Below are 17,672 nucleotides of genomic sequence, written 5' to 3' on the forward strand. Positions count from 1 at the left end.
ATGGCAATAATTTAGCACTCTCAAATCAGTCATGCCAAAAAGAGCATTATGAAGAGTATTTTACAGACATAATGCATTATTTTGACTACGCCAGTAAACACATCTAATATATATGACTGTTGACAAAGAGTTTTCTAAATTACATTTTTACATACCCTGAGTTTCCTGCCGAACACTACAACCTTGCCCCTGTTCTGTTCTTTTCTGAAGCGCCACTCCACCAAGTTCTGTCCATTTTCTCCAGGCAGCGTCATGTTTCTTCTGGCCACTGTTGGGTTGGATGCGCCTGCAAGAATATGAGGCTCGGTCTGGAAGTGAGAGTCCATTCCATTGGCGTAGATGACTCTCATAGAGTTATCATAGCCCACCTGGTAGCTGTTTCTTAGTTGATCTATGAAGAGAAAAACAGTGAAATGAGAATTAGTGGGGAAAAAAGCAGAATAAGATTACATAGGTTATAAAGAAGTATGTTAAGACTGTTAATTCAGTGTGGCAGGATCACCACCTTGATTTTTATTCTCAAGTCCCATCATATTTAGTTAAAGGACAATTCTGGCCAAAAATTAACCTGGGGGTAAATAACACATGGGAAAACAATATACTTTATAAAGACAGTACACTTCGCGTAAATAGGCAGGAGCAGTCGAACCACGAACGCCGTGCTACGTGAGCTGAACTGTGACTATCAACCAGCACGTAGCACAGCGTTTGTGGTTCGACTGCTCCTGCCTATAAACGCGAAGTGTACTGTCTTTATAAAGTATATTCTTATTAAACTGTCTGTACACTTACAGAGTTCTCAATGCTTCGGTTTGCAGGTAGAGACCCTCATTTATGCTACCGTGTTAGTGTGGGGCTATTTTGAGCCTTGTTAGTGGTATTAACTAGCCATTTTTATTTTTTACTTATTCTATGCCCTATATACTAGCGTTATAAACTAATCTGTGTTTAAACTTAAACTAAAGCTAAAACTGGGTACATTCGATTATCATGAAAACGCATCCCAGAGAACGGTCAACTCGGTACCCATGTGTTATTTACCCCAAGGTTCATTTTTGGCCGGAATTGTCCTTTAAGGAGGTTAGAAAAAGATTTGTAAAAAGAAAACCCCATGACACATTAACTACTTTGGTTTGTGGTGTGGTTGCACTTTAACATATAAATACATAATGTTCTTTACTAAACTGCTTCTTTACTTTACTAACTAAATTCATTTTAATCTAATGACTTTTCCCAAATTGGCATTTAGTCACCCTATTGCTGCATGTTACTTCTCTCTTTAAAGCAAATGTGTGTAATTTCTGCATCACCAAACAAAATCTAACTTGTCCTGTCCCAAATTCAGGCCACTGGTTGAGCCCGTTTGGGATGTTTTGATTATGCCAGTGATTATACTTCTTACGAAATCAACCTACAGATGTCTTACTTGTTGTCTTTGCATATAAAGCTGGGCTAAGGTTTTTTAAAAGTATTTTAACATTCAAATAATTCAGCTTTAAACTGTGCTATGCAGTTGTATTATTTCACAACCCAGCTGTCCAGTTTTCATTCCCAGTGGTGCTGTGATTATAGTGAAACTATAAATTACCATCTGACAATTTTAGCTCTAATGAATGAGTAATGAGTGTTTGGTCATTAATATTGATTTAACCTGTGAGTTACAGCTTGATTAGCAGTGTGGAACATTTCCAAGACTTAAAGCATCAGGTCAGTTTAAAGCACCATCAGGGCATTGTTAATAATAATACAGCAGAGATATGGCGCACCTTGAACTAATGTGTAAAATGAGTCAATGGAGGAGAGGTTGGTGGTGATGCTGACATCATCGTCTCGTCCTGAGGTCTCAATGTCCACTGTTAGGGCTCTGTCCATCTCTCCAATAAGACTGGTGATAATCCCGGTGGGGAATGTCACGTTGGTCAGGCGTCCTTCACTATCATAGCTGAAAATAAAAAATGCCATTACAACATCTTTTGCAGTTGGACCTCACTTACGTGTGGTCAGCAGTTCTAATGATGGAATGACATTAAGCAGACTAGTGTACATGTACGGTTTAGAGTCAGTCTTATCTGGGCCTTGTTTATATGTATGCTATCTGACAGAGGTCAAATGGACAATCTGCTTGTGTACACTAGTCAAAGAAAAATGTGGTATAAATAAAAGTGCAGAAAAACGGGAAATAGGCTGTTTCTTTCCAGTGTGGTTTGCTATTGACAAATGATGCCTAGTTTAGAGTTGCCTTACACTCCAAACTCACCGGAGGACATTTTTTTTTATATAAAATGGGGATTACTTCTTACACACAAACATAATAAAAACTTGACTCATTGAAGTCATAATCATTAAGGTCCGTCAATTCTTTCAATGTCTTTGTGGTTATTGCAGGGTAGGTGCACAGACACGGAGTCCAACATGTTTGCCAGAAGGACCTACCCCAGACAGGCATTATGCAAAACCTTTTGGTACACCACCAGCCGAAAAATGTCATTCAAATTCATTTAGCATTTTCACCATGCTCTAAATAGCATGTGGTGAAATTAAATGGTAGGTTTTGTAACTACATGCTTCCTTTTTGAAGACTTAGAGAAGCATTATTCAACCCTACAGCAGGAATGTGGACTACAACATCAATATATCCAAGGCTGACAAAACTGCACATTTTAAAATAATCTTTAAAAGGTAAAAACTCAAACTTCATTACTTTTTTTAAAATTCAGTATGTATATGCATATATCTGAGACCACACTGAATATCTTAATTTAAAATCTGATAATAATAAAAAAGAGATGTGCTGTGCTGTAGTGTAAAGGAATTAGTAGCAGCACTCACTCATAAAATGTGGTCCAGCCAATTTGAATGCTTTTGGTGGCTAGCAGGCCGCTGTTTCCATGGTAGGTGAAGAGCACTAGTTCCTGCCCCTGTGCTGTGAGGGTCTTAAGCCCTCCGTTTGTACCAATTGTCAGCCAAATGACCTGGTTGTCAGGGGCTACAATGCGCACTGGCATTCGATTGGGGTCACGACGAACCCGAAGCGTATTTCCACTGCTATCTGTTACAGCGGTGACATCATCCTCATTGCTATAGCTAAAGTTGTACTTATAGTCACCTGTGACTAAGCTCATAGTAAACTGATGTGTTCCATTGGAGTCAAACACATAAAGTTCTTGCGAGGCAGGTGATGCAACTTCAAAAAGACCCGAAGAGCCTTGCGGAGGTCGATTGTGTCGTATGGCACGGATTCTAATGTTTCCCAGGTCAGCTACGTAGAGCGTTCCATCAGGAGAGACCACCAGAGAGGAAGGAGCATTTAGCCTTGCGTCTTTGGCATACCCATCGCCCGTCTGGTAACAGTCACAGTTAGCGTCGTTCTTGCAGTCACAGTCGGAGGGCGCTCCTGCCAAGTGAGAAATCTCGCCATCCGTGCTGACTTGTCTGATGCGGTTGATCTTCTTTTCATCCGTCTCAGAAATATAGAGCACACCGCTGTATGACAAAGCAATGGCTGTTGCACCTTCTAGAGTGGTCTGGATGGCACGCTTTCCCATGGTGTACTCGATGCCTGGCACCTGGCAATGCATAGGTCTGCCTGCCACAATGCGCACCTGCCTGTTCTCGGTTATCTGTAGTACAACATTGTTGTCAAGCACATAGATAGAGTTGTCCATAGGGTTGATGGCCAGGTCTGTAGGCCACTCTAAACGCACCTGGAGAAAGTACAGATCAAACAGCTTACAAAAACTTGCATGCATATACACACAGACACATTATTACATCTACCGCCTGCTCTCTCACTCTGTGCACAGTTAATGTTTGGGTCTGACACTGATGAAGAAGGATCTGTTACTTTGGAGGCTTAATACATTGGGTGCCTCTAGTTCATTCGATTTGCCTGTCGCTGGGCCATTTATTTTGCAATGGGATGCAATTCCTCAGCGCCTACAGGGAACAACTGTCTGGCAAACAAAAGCACAACTAGAACAACATTGTCCACATGGATGACTGGAATACCTCGACTGCTTCATCAAGGCTGTTAAATAAGGTTTGCAAGGACAGTCTTTTTTAGATGTCTATTAATAAAATAAAATCATTCACCACCACACACTTTCTCTCAGACATACAGAGAAAAGTGCAAGTATTCTTTCCTTGATTATACATTGTCTTGTCTTTCTGAATTATCTGGTTTCAATATTTCTTGAATACAGTCTCGACAACTTCAATAACGCTGCCAAGTGCCAGTGGGGAAAAGTTATGCAACTGCATAATCTATAACTCACTCTTGTGAAGATAAACTGACAATGTAATTTTCAGTCTGTTCCTAAAGCTTTGAATGAACACTAATGGAGACTTATTCTCAATGAAAACAACTTATATGGCATGATTGGGTCTCTCTTCAACTAGGTGTCTTCATTTCTTCTCCTTGGTTCTCTTTCACTCTTTTCCTTCTTGCTATGAACCTGAACCCTGGCCACACAGGCAGGTTAACCGTCTTTGAAGAGCCCCACATTAAAGCGTAATGGTTCTGAACTACAGCAGCTCCTGTGGATAAAAGCTTTCTCTGCTCAGCCATGGCCCGTCTGTGATTCCACCTTCTACATAATGCAAGAACTTAAGACCAGATTTTACTTAGGGCAAACGGATTTTACTTGGGTGTGCCACAACATGCCACCTAAAATTTCAAAGTTTCATCAACCCTCAGGTCAACACCTGACATGCAAAAGGACAACTTGGCAGCCTTAGAGTACTTTTTATGCTCTGGGGACAAACTTGATTTAGACTGAACATTTGAAAACCCAGATTTAACTGAAGATTTCCTTGAGTTTTTTGAGTTATTTTCTGCTGTCCCTATTGGCCTAACTGAGGTAGGTGACAGTTGTGTAGGTTGAGCTGTATATATCCTTAATGATGCACATTGATGACTTGCTACAGCAAACGTTTAGGTAATTGTGAGGCTGACACCAACTGTCTGGGTCTGTCCATACTTCACTGAGCTTCACTGAGCCTCACTGAGCCTGGACCCAAGGGTATGTTAGTCAACTGCCTTATGTCTCATCCCCAACCTCCATCACTTAGACAGAGACAAATGGGATTGGTGGGGAGACCAGAAAAAAATAAAGAGAGGGGAGAAAGGATTCTGCCTAAGATTGTGGATACATTTCAAAGTTTACTAAACACTGCATATCACCCCATTTCAAGCAAAAGACCCTCTTGATAATAAAATTGCAATTAAAATGGAGTCTCACTCCTACACCCACAATAGAGATCACCAAATCACACAATTACCAAAGAACACAATTTCTTGTTTCTTGGATTGGCTGATATGGTAGTCTTGGACTGCCGAGACTCAACAACATTAATGTAGCATCACATACATTTTCAGCTATTGTCATTGCAGACATACTCTATTTGCAGTAAGATGTGATTAATTTTTTCCAGAATGTGCCCTATCAGAGTGGGGTACTGAGATAAAACTAATAGTAGTCAGCGGATCATGTGATCCCAACATGGTGATCACATGTTGAGGAAAAACTGCTCCATGTAAAATAAAACAGCTTTTATTAGGCTACTGATTAAACTGCAGTCTTAATCTCATGGGAGTGTTCATCATATTAATTTATATTTTTCAAATGTACTATTTATTCCTTTGTGTAAAACTTTTTTTAATGAGGAAAAACTACCGAGTGGACCTGTCAATGATGTTTTCCACAGACTCACTAATCTAAGCTGATTAGATGGAGAGCAGCCATGGGGGGGAGCTCCAGGTCTTCAAGAAAGTTCCTCTGGTTTTTGTTTGGGTGGAGGCTGCTACAGAGGCCTGATCTCAGGCTTTTGGTTTGTCTTGAGGTCAGTGGATGGATAGAATGTCATAGTGCAGTTTACTATAAGTGGTTAGCTAGACAAACATATTAATTAAGATTTTTAATTTAAAAGTCTGCAAGCTTTAAAACTATCTGTTATGGTCCTTTAAATAATAAGCTATTACTTACAGGGTTTCAGATAATACAAACGTTTAATTATTATAAACAAATTGTAAATAAATGCAAAATAATATTAAAATGTAACAAGGACAACATAAAAAAAGAATCCTGCCTTCGAGTTCAAATGAGGCAACAGTTTCAGTTACTTCCAGCCTCTTGTTTTTATCTTTGAAACAAGGCCATTCATACTGACACCATTTCAATGATAAAACAAGAGGTTCAGGTTAAAACGGCTATATCTTTGTACTGAGAATCACAGATCGCATTCTGAAATAAATCGAAGTTTGACCTTTATGCCCTTTAATATTTTGTTTTAGCCCAGTGGCATAATTGGACTGAATTCAACTATATAAACCATACAACACTCAGGTTAGCAGTATTGCAGCTTTTCTTTTGTTGCAGCAATAAATGGACAAATTCATATTTAAGATTGAAGTGCACTAACCAGTGATGTAGAGCAGTTGAGTATGGATATATACCTGTCCGATATGCATGCTGGTATCACAGGTCAGAGGGCGAGCAGATGTAAGGTCATTAGACCCCAGCAGTGTTGAGATGATTCCATTTCGGTCTACTTTCCGGATCATGGTACCGTCCACAAAATAGATGAACCCGTTCTTATCCACAGCAATGCCTACATAGAGAGGGGGAGGGGGTAGATGTGAAATCTACAAATAGACACACACTGCACCTGCAAACAGGCGAAACACGACTGGTACACATGTCATGCTTGCCCCTGTGGTTTCCAGGTCACTGAAGACGCGGCGCTTGGTGAATTATTCACAATGTGCTTTTGGGTGGTGAATTATTCCTGAGCTAAGAGTGATGTTGAGAGCAAGTAATATGGAGGAAGATATGTTTTTATATCTAGTCAGAGCTAAAACCAAGAGGCAAGTAAATGAATCCTCTGGAGCTCTGATTGAGTGAGTATCATAGGCCTCACTAGTTCTCTCAGAGAAATGTGCTTAATGGCTGGATGTTGCTTTGTTGATAACTTCAAATGAAACCAGTATTATTTTATTAGCAAAATAGATTTTTTGTATTATTTGTGCATGTGCGAGAGAGAGAACAGAAGTGTGTCATGTTTAGCTATAATAGTCTATATTGATTTACAGGTGTTCAGTCAATTTACCTTTGGGTCCCAGCAGTAGCGCCTCGGTGGCCTTGCCTCCATCCCCACATCGAGCCTCGTCAAATGGCAGACACTGTTCTCCGGTCCCTGCCACGACCTCTGCGTTCTGCAACAGCTCTTTGGTTCCTGTCAGGGCTTTAGGCCTGAAGATTCGTCGTGAGTTGGTGTCCGAAACATACAGCTGACCTGTCATCGGGTCTGTTGCTAGGTAGTACCTATGTGCTGGATTGTTGCTAGTGGGACAAAAGTAAAAATTTCATAATTACAAGAATGTCAGTATAGTTCCCTTTCGTTGTCACTACGAGTTCCGTCGTGATGACGAATGGGGTTTCGCTTAGAAAGCCTACCAACTTTGACGTATACAAAACGAGCCAATGGCAAAAAAATGCCATGGGTCTGCGGAATTTGCATGGCGCAACTCCACCCCACCTCATGGGTATAAAAGGAGGATGCCGGCAACATGCAGATATGTTTTCGATAGGAGCCAAGAGTATTCTTCACTCCACAAGCCATTCTGAGATCATCTCTCTTTACTCTTCGAGACGAGCTTCTCTCCAGGTGTTGGTGTGACGCGATTCCCAGCGAGCTTCACATTGCCTGCTGATCTGTGCAGTGGTTTGCCAGTCGTGTGTTTCTCCCTGGTTGCTTCAGCATCTGCACAGTTTTCCCTCTCACAAAAAGAGCTTGCACGCAGCACATCCTTTTTAAAAGGTGTATTGAAAATGCCCGTGCACTTCTGGGTGTGGTAGTCTGGTTGATTCTGCTGTTGGGCGTGAACACTGCTCGGCGTGTGCTGGCTAAAAATAGATCACGCTCGGGCAGCATTCATGGATGCTTCATTTTTTCATTGCGGGAGCATGACCATCGCAATGTCACGGTCGAGACTCAATGACCTCATCCACACCCCGATCTATTTTCTCTACACGAGGAAATACTTTGGCTGGTGCGCCCGGGTGACCAGAGGCAGTTGATGTGGAAAAAAAAATTTCTCCTCGGTCCACACACACCTCTCTCACATTGCCACCCGTGAGGTTTCCGGATGAGATCGCTGACCAGTCGCGTTCAGTGGACGGCAGATGAAATCATGTCTATTGCCGCATCACAAGGCGGGCTGGAGTCCTCCGGAGATGAGGATTCGGCTGTGCTGCCGCCTTTGGGTGTGCCAGCATTGCCGAGTCTGATCCATTGTTGACAGCCATGCTTTCCCGGCATGATTGGTTTTGGAGGCGGCGCGTGCTGACACCAGCACCCACCCTCAATTCCTTTCTTCCCGGACGTGCATGAAGAGGTCATGAGATCGTGGGAGTCTCCTTTGACTTTTCGCGACTGCTTAGTGGCCTCTTCCGCCTTCTCTGCTCTCGGAGAGACCGCAGCCAAGGGTACACTGGGGTTCCCCCCGTGGAGTGTTCAGTGACTACACATCTTTGTCACCACAGTGCCTCCACCTGGCGTGGCGACCCTAAGCTCCCATCCAATGCCTATAGGTTTTTTGTCTACTCCGGTGGCAAAGACCTATAGAGCTGCGGGGCAGGCTGCTGCCTCACTGCATGCTATTGCCATCCTTCAGGGTGCTCAATGAAATGCACAAGGGTAGATCTGATTGAGGGCTCGTCCAAGAGCTGCATGCCGCCACCGACCTCGCTCTGAGCGACAAGGTGACCGTACGCTCCCTGGGTCAGGTGATGTCCACATGCGTGGTCAGACTTCTCTGGCTTAACCTGGTTGATATGCGCGAGGCTGAGCTAATCTGCTTCCTCAACTCACCCATATCCGAGGCTGGCCTCTTCGGTGGCACGGTCGAGGACTCTGCCCAGCAGTTCTCGGCCGCCCAGAAGCAGACTAAGGCTATAAAACATTCTGCCCCGACGGCAGAAGTCGGCTCAGAATCCTCACCGTCAAGGGTGACTTTCTGCGACCTCATCCCTCCCGCCCGGCCCCAGCAGCAGCCTTCACCGGGCCGAGCCCGGAAGTGGAAGTGGTCACAGGAAGGCGTCCCAGCCCGCTCTGGCGTCCCAGCCCGCTAATGCCAGGATAGCGGCGATGCTGAGTGGGCTGCTCAGAGATGGTGTTCAGTTCTTTTCAGGTTACTCTCACGCGTTCCTGAGACCCTGACCTGGATATGTTCCCAAGGTTCCCTCCCAAGTGGTGAACCTGCAAGCACTGCCCTTGGAGGAGGCAGACCCAGCCTTGGTGCTGCTCTGTTCAGTACGCGCTCCCGCCTACGTAGACAGAACGCAGTGTTTCAGGACCTCAGACCAGCTCTTTGTCTGTTATGGTGGGAAGCTGAAGGGAAAGGCTTCTCCAAGCATAGATTGTCTCACGGGATGTGGACGCCATTGCTTGGCATACCAGCAGCAAGGTCGACCATGCCCCCTTGGTGTGACAGCCCACTCCTTGGGAATGTGGCTTTCCTCTTGGTCTCTAGCGCATGACGCCTCGCTAACAGACATCTATTGAAATGTAGGCTGTGCGACACCCTACACATTTGCCAGATTCTACAATCTCCGAATGGAGCCTGTGTCCTCTCGTGTACTTGCTTCAAGCAGCCAGTACTAGGACCCACTCAGGTGTCTTCGCTTGCTCGCCATTCCACTCCGCGGACTGGATATGTGGAATATTTCCCCAGGTGAGCTTCTCCGACAAGCCCTGAGTTCCTCCAGCACTGCTGACGTCGACGCCAGTGTCTATTGCCTGTGCGTTGGCTAGGTGCCTCCGTGTGCATGGTGTGCATGGAGTGGTAGCAGGTCCACTCCTTCCCCCGGTGGAGAACCTCCTCTTTTAAGAACTGACTTCCATCTCTGAGCACACAGAGTTTTCTGATGACGGTGCGCGCCACCCACGGGCCTCGACAATCTTGTCCCCCTCTGTAACAGAGTTCTCGGATGACAGTGTGTGCCACCCCGGGGCCGTACCACTCTCATCCTCCTCTGTTGCCAGACCCCTGGAAGAGCAGGTACTCGCGGAACACTGGTCCTTCCCTGGTTAATGACCATGCCCCCACACCTGGCCGCTATGCCGTCCACGTCCGGGCCGGTCATTCCGCTTCGCTGCACCACCGAGGGGACTTTTGTGGTTCGCATGACCCCGCTGACACAGTTCTAGGGAACCTGGCTAGAGCTTCCCAACCTGTCCCGCTGGGTCGCACGAACCATCAGGCTCGGCTATGTGATTCAGTTCGCATGGTCTCCTCCCCGCTTCAGGGGAGTCCACTCCATTATGGTCGGTGGCAATGCCCCTATCATGAGAGCTGAGGTTGCTACCCTACTGGCGAAGGGTGCGATCGAGACTGTCCCTCCAGCCAAAATGAGGTTCGGGTTCTACAGCCCCTACTTCATTGTCCCGGAGAAATCCGGTGGGTTACGGCCAATCCGGGACCTGCGCATCTGAACCGCCCCCTTCACAGGCTGCCGTTCAAGATGCTCCTGGCCAAACGCATTTTCGAATGTGTGCGGCCACAGGACTGGTTTGCAGCGATCGACCTGAAGGACGCCTACTTCTATGTCTCCGTTCTCCTTCGACTCAAGACCATTCCTGCGGGTTGCTGTCAAGTACGCCGTTCTGCCATCCGGGCTAGCCCTGTCTCCTTGCGCCTTCACGAAGATCGTCGAGGCAGTTCTTGTTCCTCCATGGGAACACGGGGTTCGCATCCTGAACTATCTCGGTGACTGGCTATCCTGTCACTCTCGAGACCAGGTTTGCGAACACAGGGACCTAGTGCTCCGGCATCTAGCTCTTCTGGGCCTTCGGGTCAACTGGGAAAAGAGCAAACTTTGCCCCGTGCAGAAGATCTCTTTTCTCGGTATCGACTCGGTCGCCTTCTCCACTCAGCCACTGCTGACTTGCCTGAGACAAATCAAGCGCAAGAGTGCGGTTCCACTGAAGTTATTTCAGAGGCTCCTGGGGCATATGGCATCCGCAGCCGTAACATCACCGCTCGGTTTGCTCATATGAGACCGCTTCAGCTTTGGCTTCGCAACCGAGTCCCGAGGTGGGCATGGCAATAAGGTATGCTCCGAGTACCAGTTACTCCGACCTGCCGTCAGACCTTCACCCTGTAGTCGAACCTCAGTTTTCTGTGGGCTAGTGCCCCTGGAACGAGCTTCCGGGCATGTTGTTGTCTCAACACATGCCTCCACCACAAGCTGGGATGCCATGCACAATGGACACACTGCTGCGGGCTCCTGGACAGGACCCTAGCGCCCTTAGCATGTCTATTGCCTCGAGTTGCTGGCAGTACGCCTTGCTCTGCACCGCTCTCTTGTGTTGCTCAAAGGTCAACACGTACTAGTCCGCTCAGACAATACCGCGTTGGTAGTGTACATCTATCGTCAAGGTGGTCTACGGTCCCGCCGTATGTCGCAACTCACCCGCCACCTCCTCTTAAGGACTCAGAAGCATCTGAGGTCGCTTCGAGCCATTATTTTCCCGGAGCCCTGAACTGTGCAGCCTACGAGCTCCCACGACTTCAGCCCCTCCCTGGAGAATGGAGACTCACCAGTCGGTTCAGCTGGTTTGGGACCAGTTCGGGGTAGCACAGGTAGTCCTGTTTGCCTCCCACGACTCGTCCCATTGCGCCCTGTTTTACTCCCTGACCGAGGGCACGCTCGGAACGGACGCACTGGCGCACAGCTGGCCGCGGGGCCTCCGCAAGTATGCGTTCCCCCCAGTGAGCCATCTTGCAAAGACCTTGTGCAAGATCAGGGAGGACGAGGAGCAGGTCATATTGGTTTCGCCTCATTGGCCCACCCGGACCTGGTTCTCCAAACTTTCTCCTCGTGACAGCACCTCCCTGGCCAATTCCTCTGAGGAAGGACCTCCTTTCGCAGGGACGGGGCACCCTATGGCACCCTCGTCCCGATCTTGGAACCTCCACGTGTGGCTCCTGGATGGGACGAGGCAGGTTTGAGTACCCTTGAGTATCCATGGTGGGTACCATCACTTCCGCTAGAGCATCGTCCACTGACATGCCTACGCATTGAAGTGGAACCTCTTCGTCATCTGGTGCCCTTCTCACTGAGAAGACCCCAGGAAATGCCTGATCAGTGTCGTGCTTTCCTCCCTGCAAGACGGGTTGGAGCGAAGGCTGTCTCCCTCCACCCTGAAAGTGTATGTTGCCGCTATCGCCGTACATCACGATGCAGTTGATGGTAAGTCCGTGGGAAAGCACGACCTGATCCTCAGGTTCCTGACAGGAGAGAGGAGACTGAATCCTCCTCGCCCTCCTCTCGTTCCCTCTTGGGACCTCTCAGTGGTTCTAACTCAATGCAGAGTGCTCCCCTTGAGCCTCTGCAATCAGTCGAGCTTAAGTTCCTGTCAATTAAGACAGTGCTCCTGGTTGCATTGGCCTCCATCAAGAGGGTAGGGGACCTGCAAGCATTTTCCGTTGACGAAGCGTGCCTGGAATTCAGGCCGGGTTACTCTCACGCGTTCCTGAGACCCTGACCTGGATATGTTCCCAAGGTTCCCTCCCAAGTGGTGAACCTGCAAGCACTGCCCTTGGAGGAGGCAGACCCAGCCTTGGTGCTGCTCTGTTCAGTACGCGCTCCCGCCTACGTAGACAGAACGCAGTGTTTCAGGACCTCAGACCAGCTCTTTGTCTGTTATGGTGGGAAGCTGAAGGGAAAGGCTTCTCCAAGCATAGATTGTCTCACGGGATGTGGACGCCATTGCTTGGCATACCAGCAGCAAGGTCGACCATGCCCCCTTGGTGTGACAGCCCACTCCTTGGGAATGTGGCTTTCCTCTTGGTCTCTAGCGCATGACGCCTCGCTAACAGACATCTACTGAAATGTAGGCTGTGCGACACCCTACACATTTGCCAGATTCTACAATCTCCGAATGGAGCCTGTGTCCTCTCGTGTACTTGCTTCAAGCAGCCAGTACTAGGACCCACTCAGGTGTCTTCGCTTGCTCGCCATTCCACTCCGCGGACTGGATATGTGGAATATTTCCCCAGGTGAGCTTCTCCGACAAGCCCTGAGTTCCTCCAGCACTGCTGACGTCGACGCCAGTGTCTATTGCCTGTGCGTTGGCTAGGTGCCTCCGTGTGCATGGTCCCCCCTCTGGGCGACCCCCACATGTGTATTTCCACTCTAAGCCTCTCTGAGCATGTGTCTTTCCCTTGGCAAGCCACCTTGCCAACCCTGGGGTTGAAATATTCCTACCTGCGGGCTGGAAACCCCAGTGTTCTCCATATGTATCCCCCTCCGGGTCATATGTGTATTGTGTAAGTACACTCCTCAGCGAAGTAACATATCTGCATGTTGTCGGCTTCCTCCTTTTATACCAACGAGGTGGGGTGGAGTTGCGCCATGCAGATTCTGCAGACCCATGGCATTTCTTTGCCATTGGCTCGTTTTGTATACTCGAAGTTGATAGGCTATATATATATATATATAAGATAAATAAATATAAACAGATTCAACAACACAATTGAATGGATACATTTGAGACAGAATAAGAGCAAGTTCATTTTATAAGTTTAAGGTTACGGAATGGATAACTGAACAGGTTGGCATGAAAAAAGTTAAAAACAATTCTTTCTGTTTTAGTAGATGTCTCATGTCCGTAAACCACTCTGGTAATAATCACAAAATTACAAACACAAAGTTAAGTTCTAAGTTGTTGAAGGCCTACAGATGTATATAAACGTGATCATAGATCTTAGGCTATTGTGTTTTATTGTTGAAGTGAATGTACTTGTTTGGAGCGGCTAGCTAGAGGGGAAAGTAGTTGAGCACTCTGTCAGAGTGAACCTAATGCGTTATGACTGGAAATCACTATCGTCTGACACAACCATAATGATGCCCACCAAACTGTCACATCCTTTCAATCATTTGCACTTCCCACCCACACTCCTATGACAAAGGAAAAAGCCAGCAAGCAACATGAAGTGATGTATCTGTTGAAGAAAATCAACAACTTGTCGCAGTGTTTCAATTAGAAGTGACTAACGACTAAGAATAGCGCAGACACCTTGCAAGAGGGTTGGCTTTGGGGCAGGCGAACAGATGCTGGCTGCTGTAGCTGAAACCTCTGCTTTGTACAGTAACTGACTAACTTTTATTTATATTTTAGATGACCTCACTTACTGATCTAAAATCACATTTCCAAAGTGGTATTGGGCCCAATGTTTGAGCTGATCCATGGTCATTTTTTGGTTATCAGATATTTTGCTCTGTTCCAAAACCTAGTGAGCTGCGAATGGAGGTATGATTTTAAGGCACCATAGGCATGCTCCCATTGTGAAGGGTCTTCAACCCTGCTCCTATGGACCCACTTTCCCACAAAGTTTAGCTCCAACCCTAATCATACACACCTGAACCAGCTAAACAAGCTCCCCAGCATTGCTTGATAATCAAAGGCAGTTGTGTTGAAGCAGGTTGGAAATAAACTTCGCCGGACAGTGGCTCTCCAGAAGCAGGGTTGAAGACCTCCGACCTAAGGTATCTCATTTTAGTGGTGTTTGGAAGGCAGCAAAGAAGCTCATTATGTTTTGGAAAAGAGCTAAAGTGTGTTTACAGTAGGGTTGTCAAAGTACCGGTTCTTCGGTACCAAGTTGATATTAAATGTAACGTACCAGTCTTTCTGTAGTACCGGCAGTATCGAGTACCGTTACAATCGGACTGATTCTGAAACTGCAATGTCAAATAGATCCGTGCATTAAGTATTAAAGTGTACAGTAAGTGCAATAGACCTGCCACTTCTGTTACTTGTAATGTGATTATTTGTTTTTCACTTTATCACTAACTTTTCATTAGATTTTTTAATGCAATGTTTACTTAACTGAACAATTTGATGGCTACATGCTAATGTTTTAATGTATTATTTACTTATAATTATTAATAGCATTAAAGATGATCTAATTTCATTTATTTAATATATTTAATTTTCAAATAGTAAAAAAAAAAAAAGAAACGTTTTTGCTATGGTACCGAAAAATGGTACCGAGAACCGTGAAATTTGACTGGTATTGGTACCGACTACTGAAATATTGGTACCATGTTGTCAACCCTATTTTACAGAAAAGCAATTTACAGTAGATTTGTACAGTTTTCATATGTGCTAATTACACTGTTTACAGTTTGAATCAGCATGCACCAGCAACTCAGGAAAAGACCAAACTGTAAGAAGGTCTCCGGGTTATGTTAGTTATTGTTGCTATGTGGCAAAGATGTCACATCGCACTTAAAGTAAATATAGATAAAACGGACTAAAAATAATATACAAATGTGAGTTCTAGGAGTAAAGCAGGGAAGGTTGAGGCTTAGAGACGGCTTAGTTTTAGGACACTGAGGCTTGGGGTCAATAATCTCCTAAGTTTATGAGGCTCTGTGGAGCATTAGGATATATGGGCTTGACATGATGATGACACATACAGATGAGCCGAGACATCTAGGACAAGAGGAAGTCGAAGGCTAGCCCTTAGGTGGCTTGTAATGTTCACCAGCCAGAAACAGTGCTTGTGAATTAATAACTCTTAGCACTTATTAATTCAGAGTCATTAATGCTTAATGTGTCGTTTTTGTTTCTCAGAAGCATTGAAAAATGTTGGTGAAAAGATGAATGCGTCTAATAATACGCCCTTTCAATTACGTCAACTGAACTATTTTGCCCACACACAATGTAACCATACAGTGAAGTTGGCCACTAATTCCATTTTAAATGATTTGGTAGGAGACAGAGAGGAACGGTTAGCATGTCCATGGGATTCCTAAATTTATCCCTTGTTGCAAATTTATTCAACAGGCTCTAATGGCTTTGGCTCGCCCACTTCAAATTACTCGCATTTATTTCCATTCATGAGCTCCATACGTCTGTGATTAAACCCTACAGAGGTTTCAAACAGAACTTAATGTAGGATATCAACATCTACAGCGCTCTATACATCGCCCCTCAACTGGAACTATTCAAACATCTGTGGGATGATGAGGGTCTATTTGCAGTGTTTATCAGGAACTTCTGCTTGTACAGGGCGGACACATTTGGAGCTGAAGTACTGGAGACCTGTCAAGAGAGGTTTATGTCCTGAATCCTTCCTGAGAAAACAGGTCTTCATCAGTGTCAGCTAAAATGGACGTCCGTGTATTTTACTTAAACCTTTTCTGGCTAGAGAATCAAAAGATGAAAATTCAAAAAAAACAAACATTGCTTCCTAAGCTACATGTGGTATCTTTTGACTTTCTGGTATATGCAATATGCCACATTAAAAGAAAATGTTTTACTTGAGTTCTACATAAATGCCTCAGCTAAGCTTCCCTTATATCCACAAAGTGAAGAAAGAGGTTTCACAGAGCAAGACAAAACGGTTGAAAGGAATTTCTCATTGTTTTGGGAAGACATGGGAATTTGGGATTAGTGATGTTTATACCACTAGTGATTTATAAACCACTGACAAACTAAGATTGTGTTTGAAGAAAAATTATAGCCATTATGTTGAATTATACTAACGATTTTGTCAGGATTTCAGATCTGTTGTCATAACCTGTAAAGTAGTGGTTTCAATGGAACCACACCATTTCTGCACTATCAACAGAAACATCTGAAGAAGTCCTTACTATATAGTGAAGTTCAAGTCTGAGACCACATTGACAATCTGGGATACAAAATGTGATTTAATCCTGGAATTAAAGATTGATTGAAAAATTGACTGCGCAAGTTCTTTGTATAAAGGGTCAAATTTACTTCAAGAATTCTGTATGTGCAATGGATCACATGATTTTCAGGTTTCAAACAAACTTGTGGAAATCAAGCATGTTGATAATACAATTTGTAATTTAAAAAAACTAGTGGTCTTAGACATTCAGACCTCACTTTACTAAAGATTTGGGCAATTAGCTTTAAAGCAAATGAAGTGAGTTAAATAATATCAAGAAAATCAAAAACTTTAAGGATGATCTCAAAATATCATTGGTACTCCATAAACATCTGAGGCAGACGACACACATTTACATTACTTCTGATGACATGCAACAACAATCACTTTAAAAAAATAGACTGCACCAGAATGGAAGGAGCAGTGCATTAATGAGATGGCTTACCTATGTCTGAAATCTTTATTTCTGATAGCAGAGGAAAAAAAGAACAAGCAAGCGACATAAGAAAGGGGAGAGAGTGTAAAACAGCAGAAGCACATAAATCTTGTTAAGAAAGAGAAAAAAACAGGTGTGTATATATTAATCACAGAGACAGGAAATAACGCAGCAAGATGGGCTGTTAACTGTACTTTGTCTGGTTTTTTAAACAGAGTTGGATGTGTGAATATTACACCTGGGAACTGAAGAACAGTATGAGCTCACAGCACATGCTGAGGTTAACTGGCCCATAATAGCAAATTGATTGTGTCCCAGACAATGAAAAGCAATTCCTTAAACATTGCCTTTAGCCGCACAGAAGCCACGCTGTGAATATGTCACACAGAGGACCACCATTTCATTTTCTACATCCATGTGTTTAAGTGCTTTAATGAAGGAATTTAATTTACAGGAGCAGCAGACACACAAAGATGATACTGAAACCTGTTAAGTGCTGGGCCATTTATAGAGAACTCGTGTGAGTGCACATAT

At 44.9% G+C, this 17,672-nt stretch overlaps 1 protein-coding gene across 8 annotated transcripts in view; it reads right to left on the reverse strand.

Annotated features, from left to right (window-relative positions):
• Positions 1 to 17,672, reverse strand: part of tenm3 (teneurin transmembrane protein 3) — a 321,921-nt gene that overhangs the window by 15,062 nt on the left and 289,187 nt on the right. For 5 of the 8 annotated variants that reach the window (XM_077246624.1, XM_077246622.1, XM_077246626.1 and 2 more), the window contains 6 exons: positions 17,148 to 17,168; positions 7,108 to 7,340; positions 6,455 to 6,609; positions 2,830 to 3,704; positions 1,767 to 1,942; positions 156 to 391 (listed from right to left, as the gene is read on the reverse strand). In XM_077246624.1, coding sequence (XP_077102739.1) covers positions 156 to 391; positions 1,767 to 1,942; positions 2,830 to 3,704; positions 6,455 to 6,609; positions 7,108 to 7,340; positions 17,148 to 17,168 — 1,696 coding nt within the window. The remainder of the gene's footprint in view (positions 1 to 155; positions 392 to 1,766; positions 1,943 to 2,829; positions 3,705 to 6,454; positions 6,610 to 7,107; positions 7,341 to 17,147; positions 17,169 to 17,672) is intronic. The other 3 variants (XM_077246625.1, XM_077246623.1, XM_077246630.1) reach the window with 1 other exon arrangement.

The sequence above is a fragment of the Siphateles boraxobius genome, unplaced genomic scaffold (assembly GCF_051911475.1).
Source record: "Siphateles boraxobius isolate OS27281-9 unplaced genomic scaffold, OSU_SipBor_1 29, whole genome shotgun sequence".
In the NCBI taxonomy this organism is placed as follows: domain Eukaryota; kingdom Metazoa; phylum Chordata; class Actinopteri; order Cypriniformes; family Leuciscidae; genus Siphateles; species Siphateles boraxobius.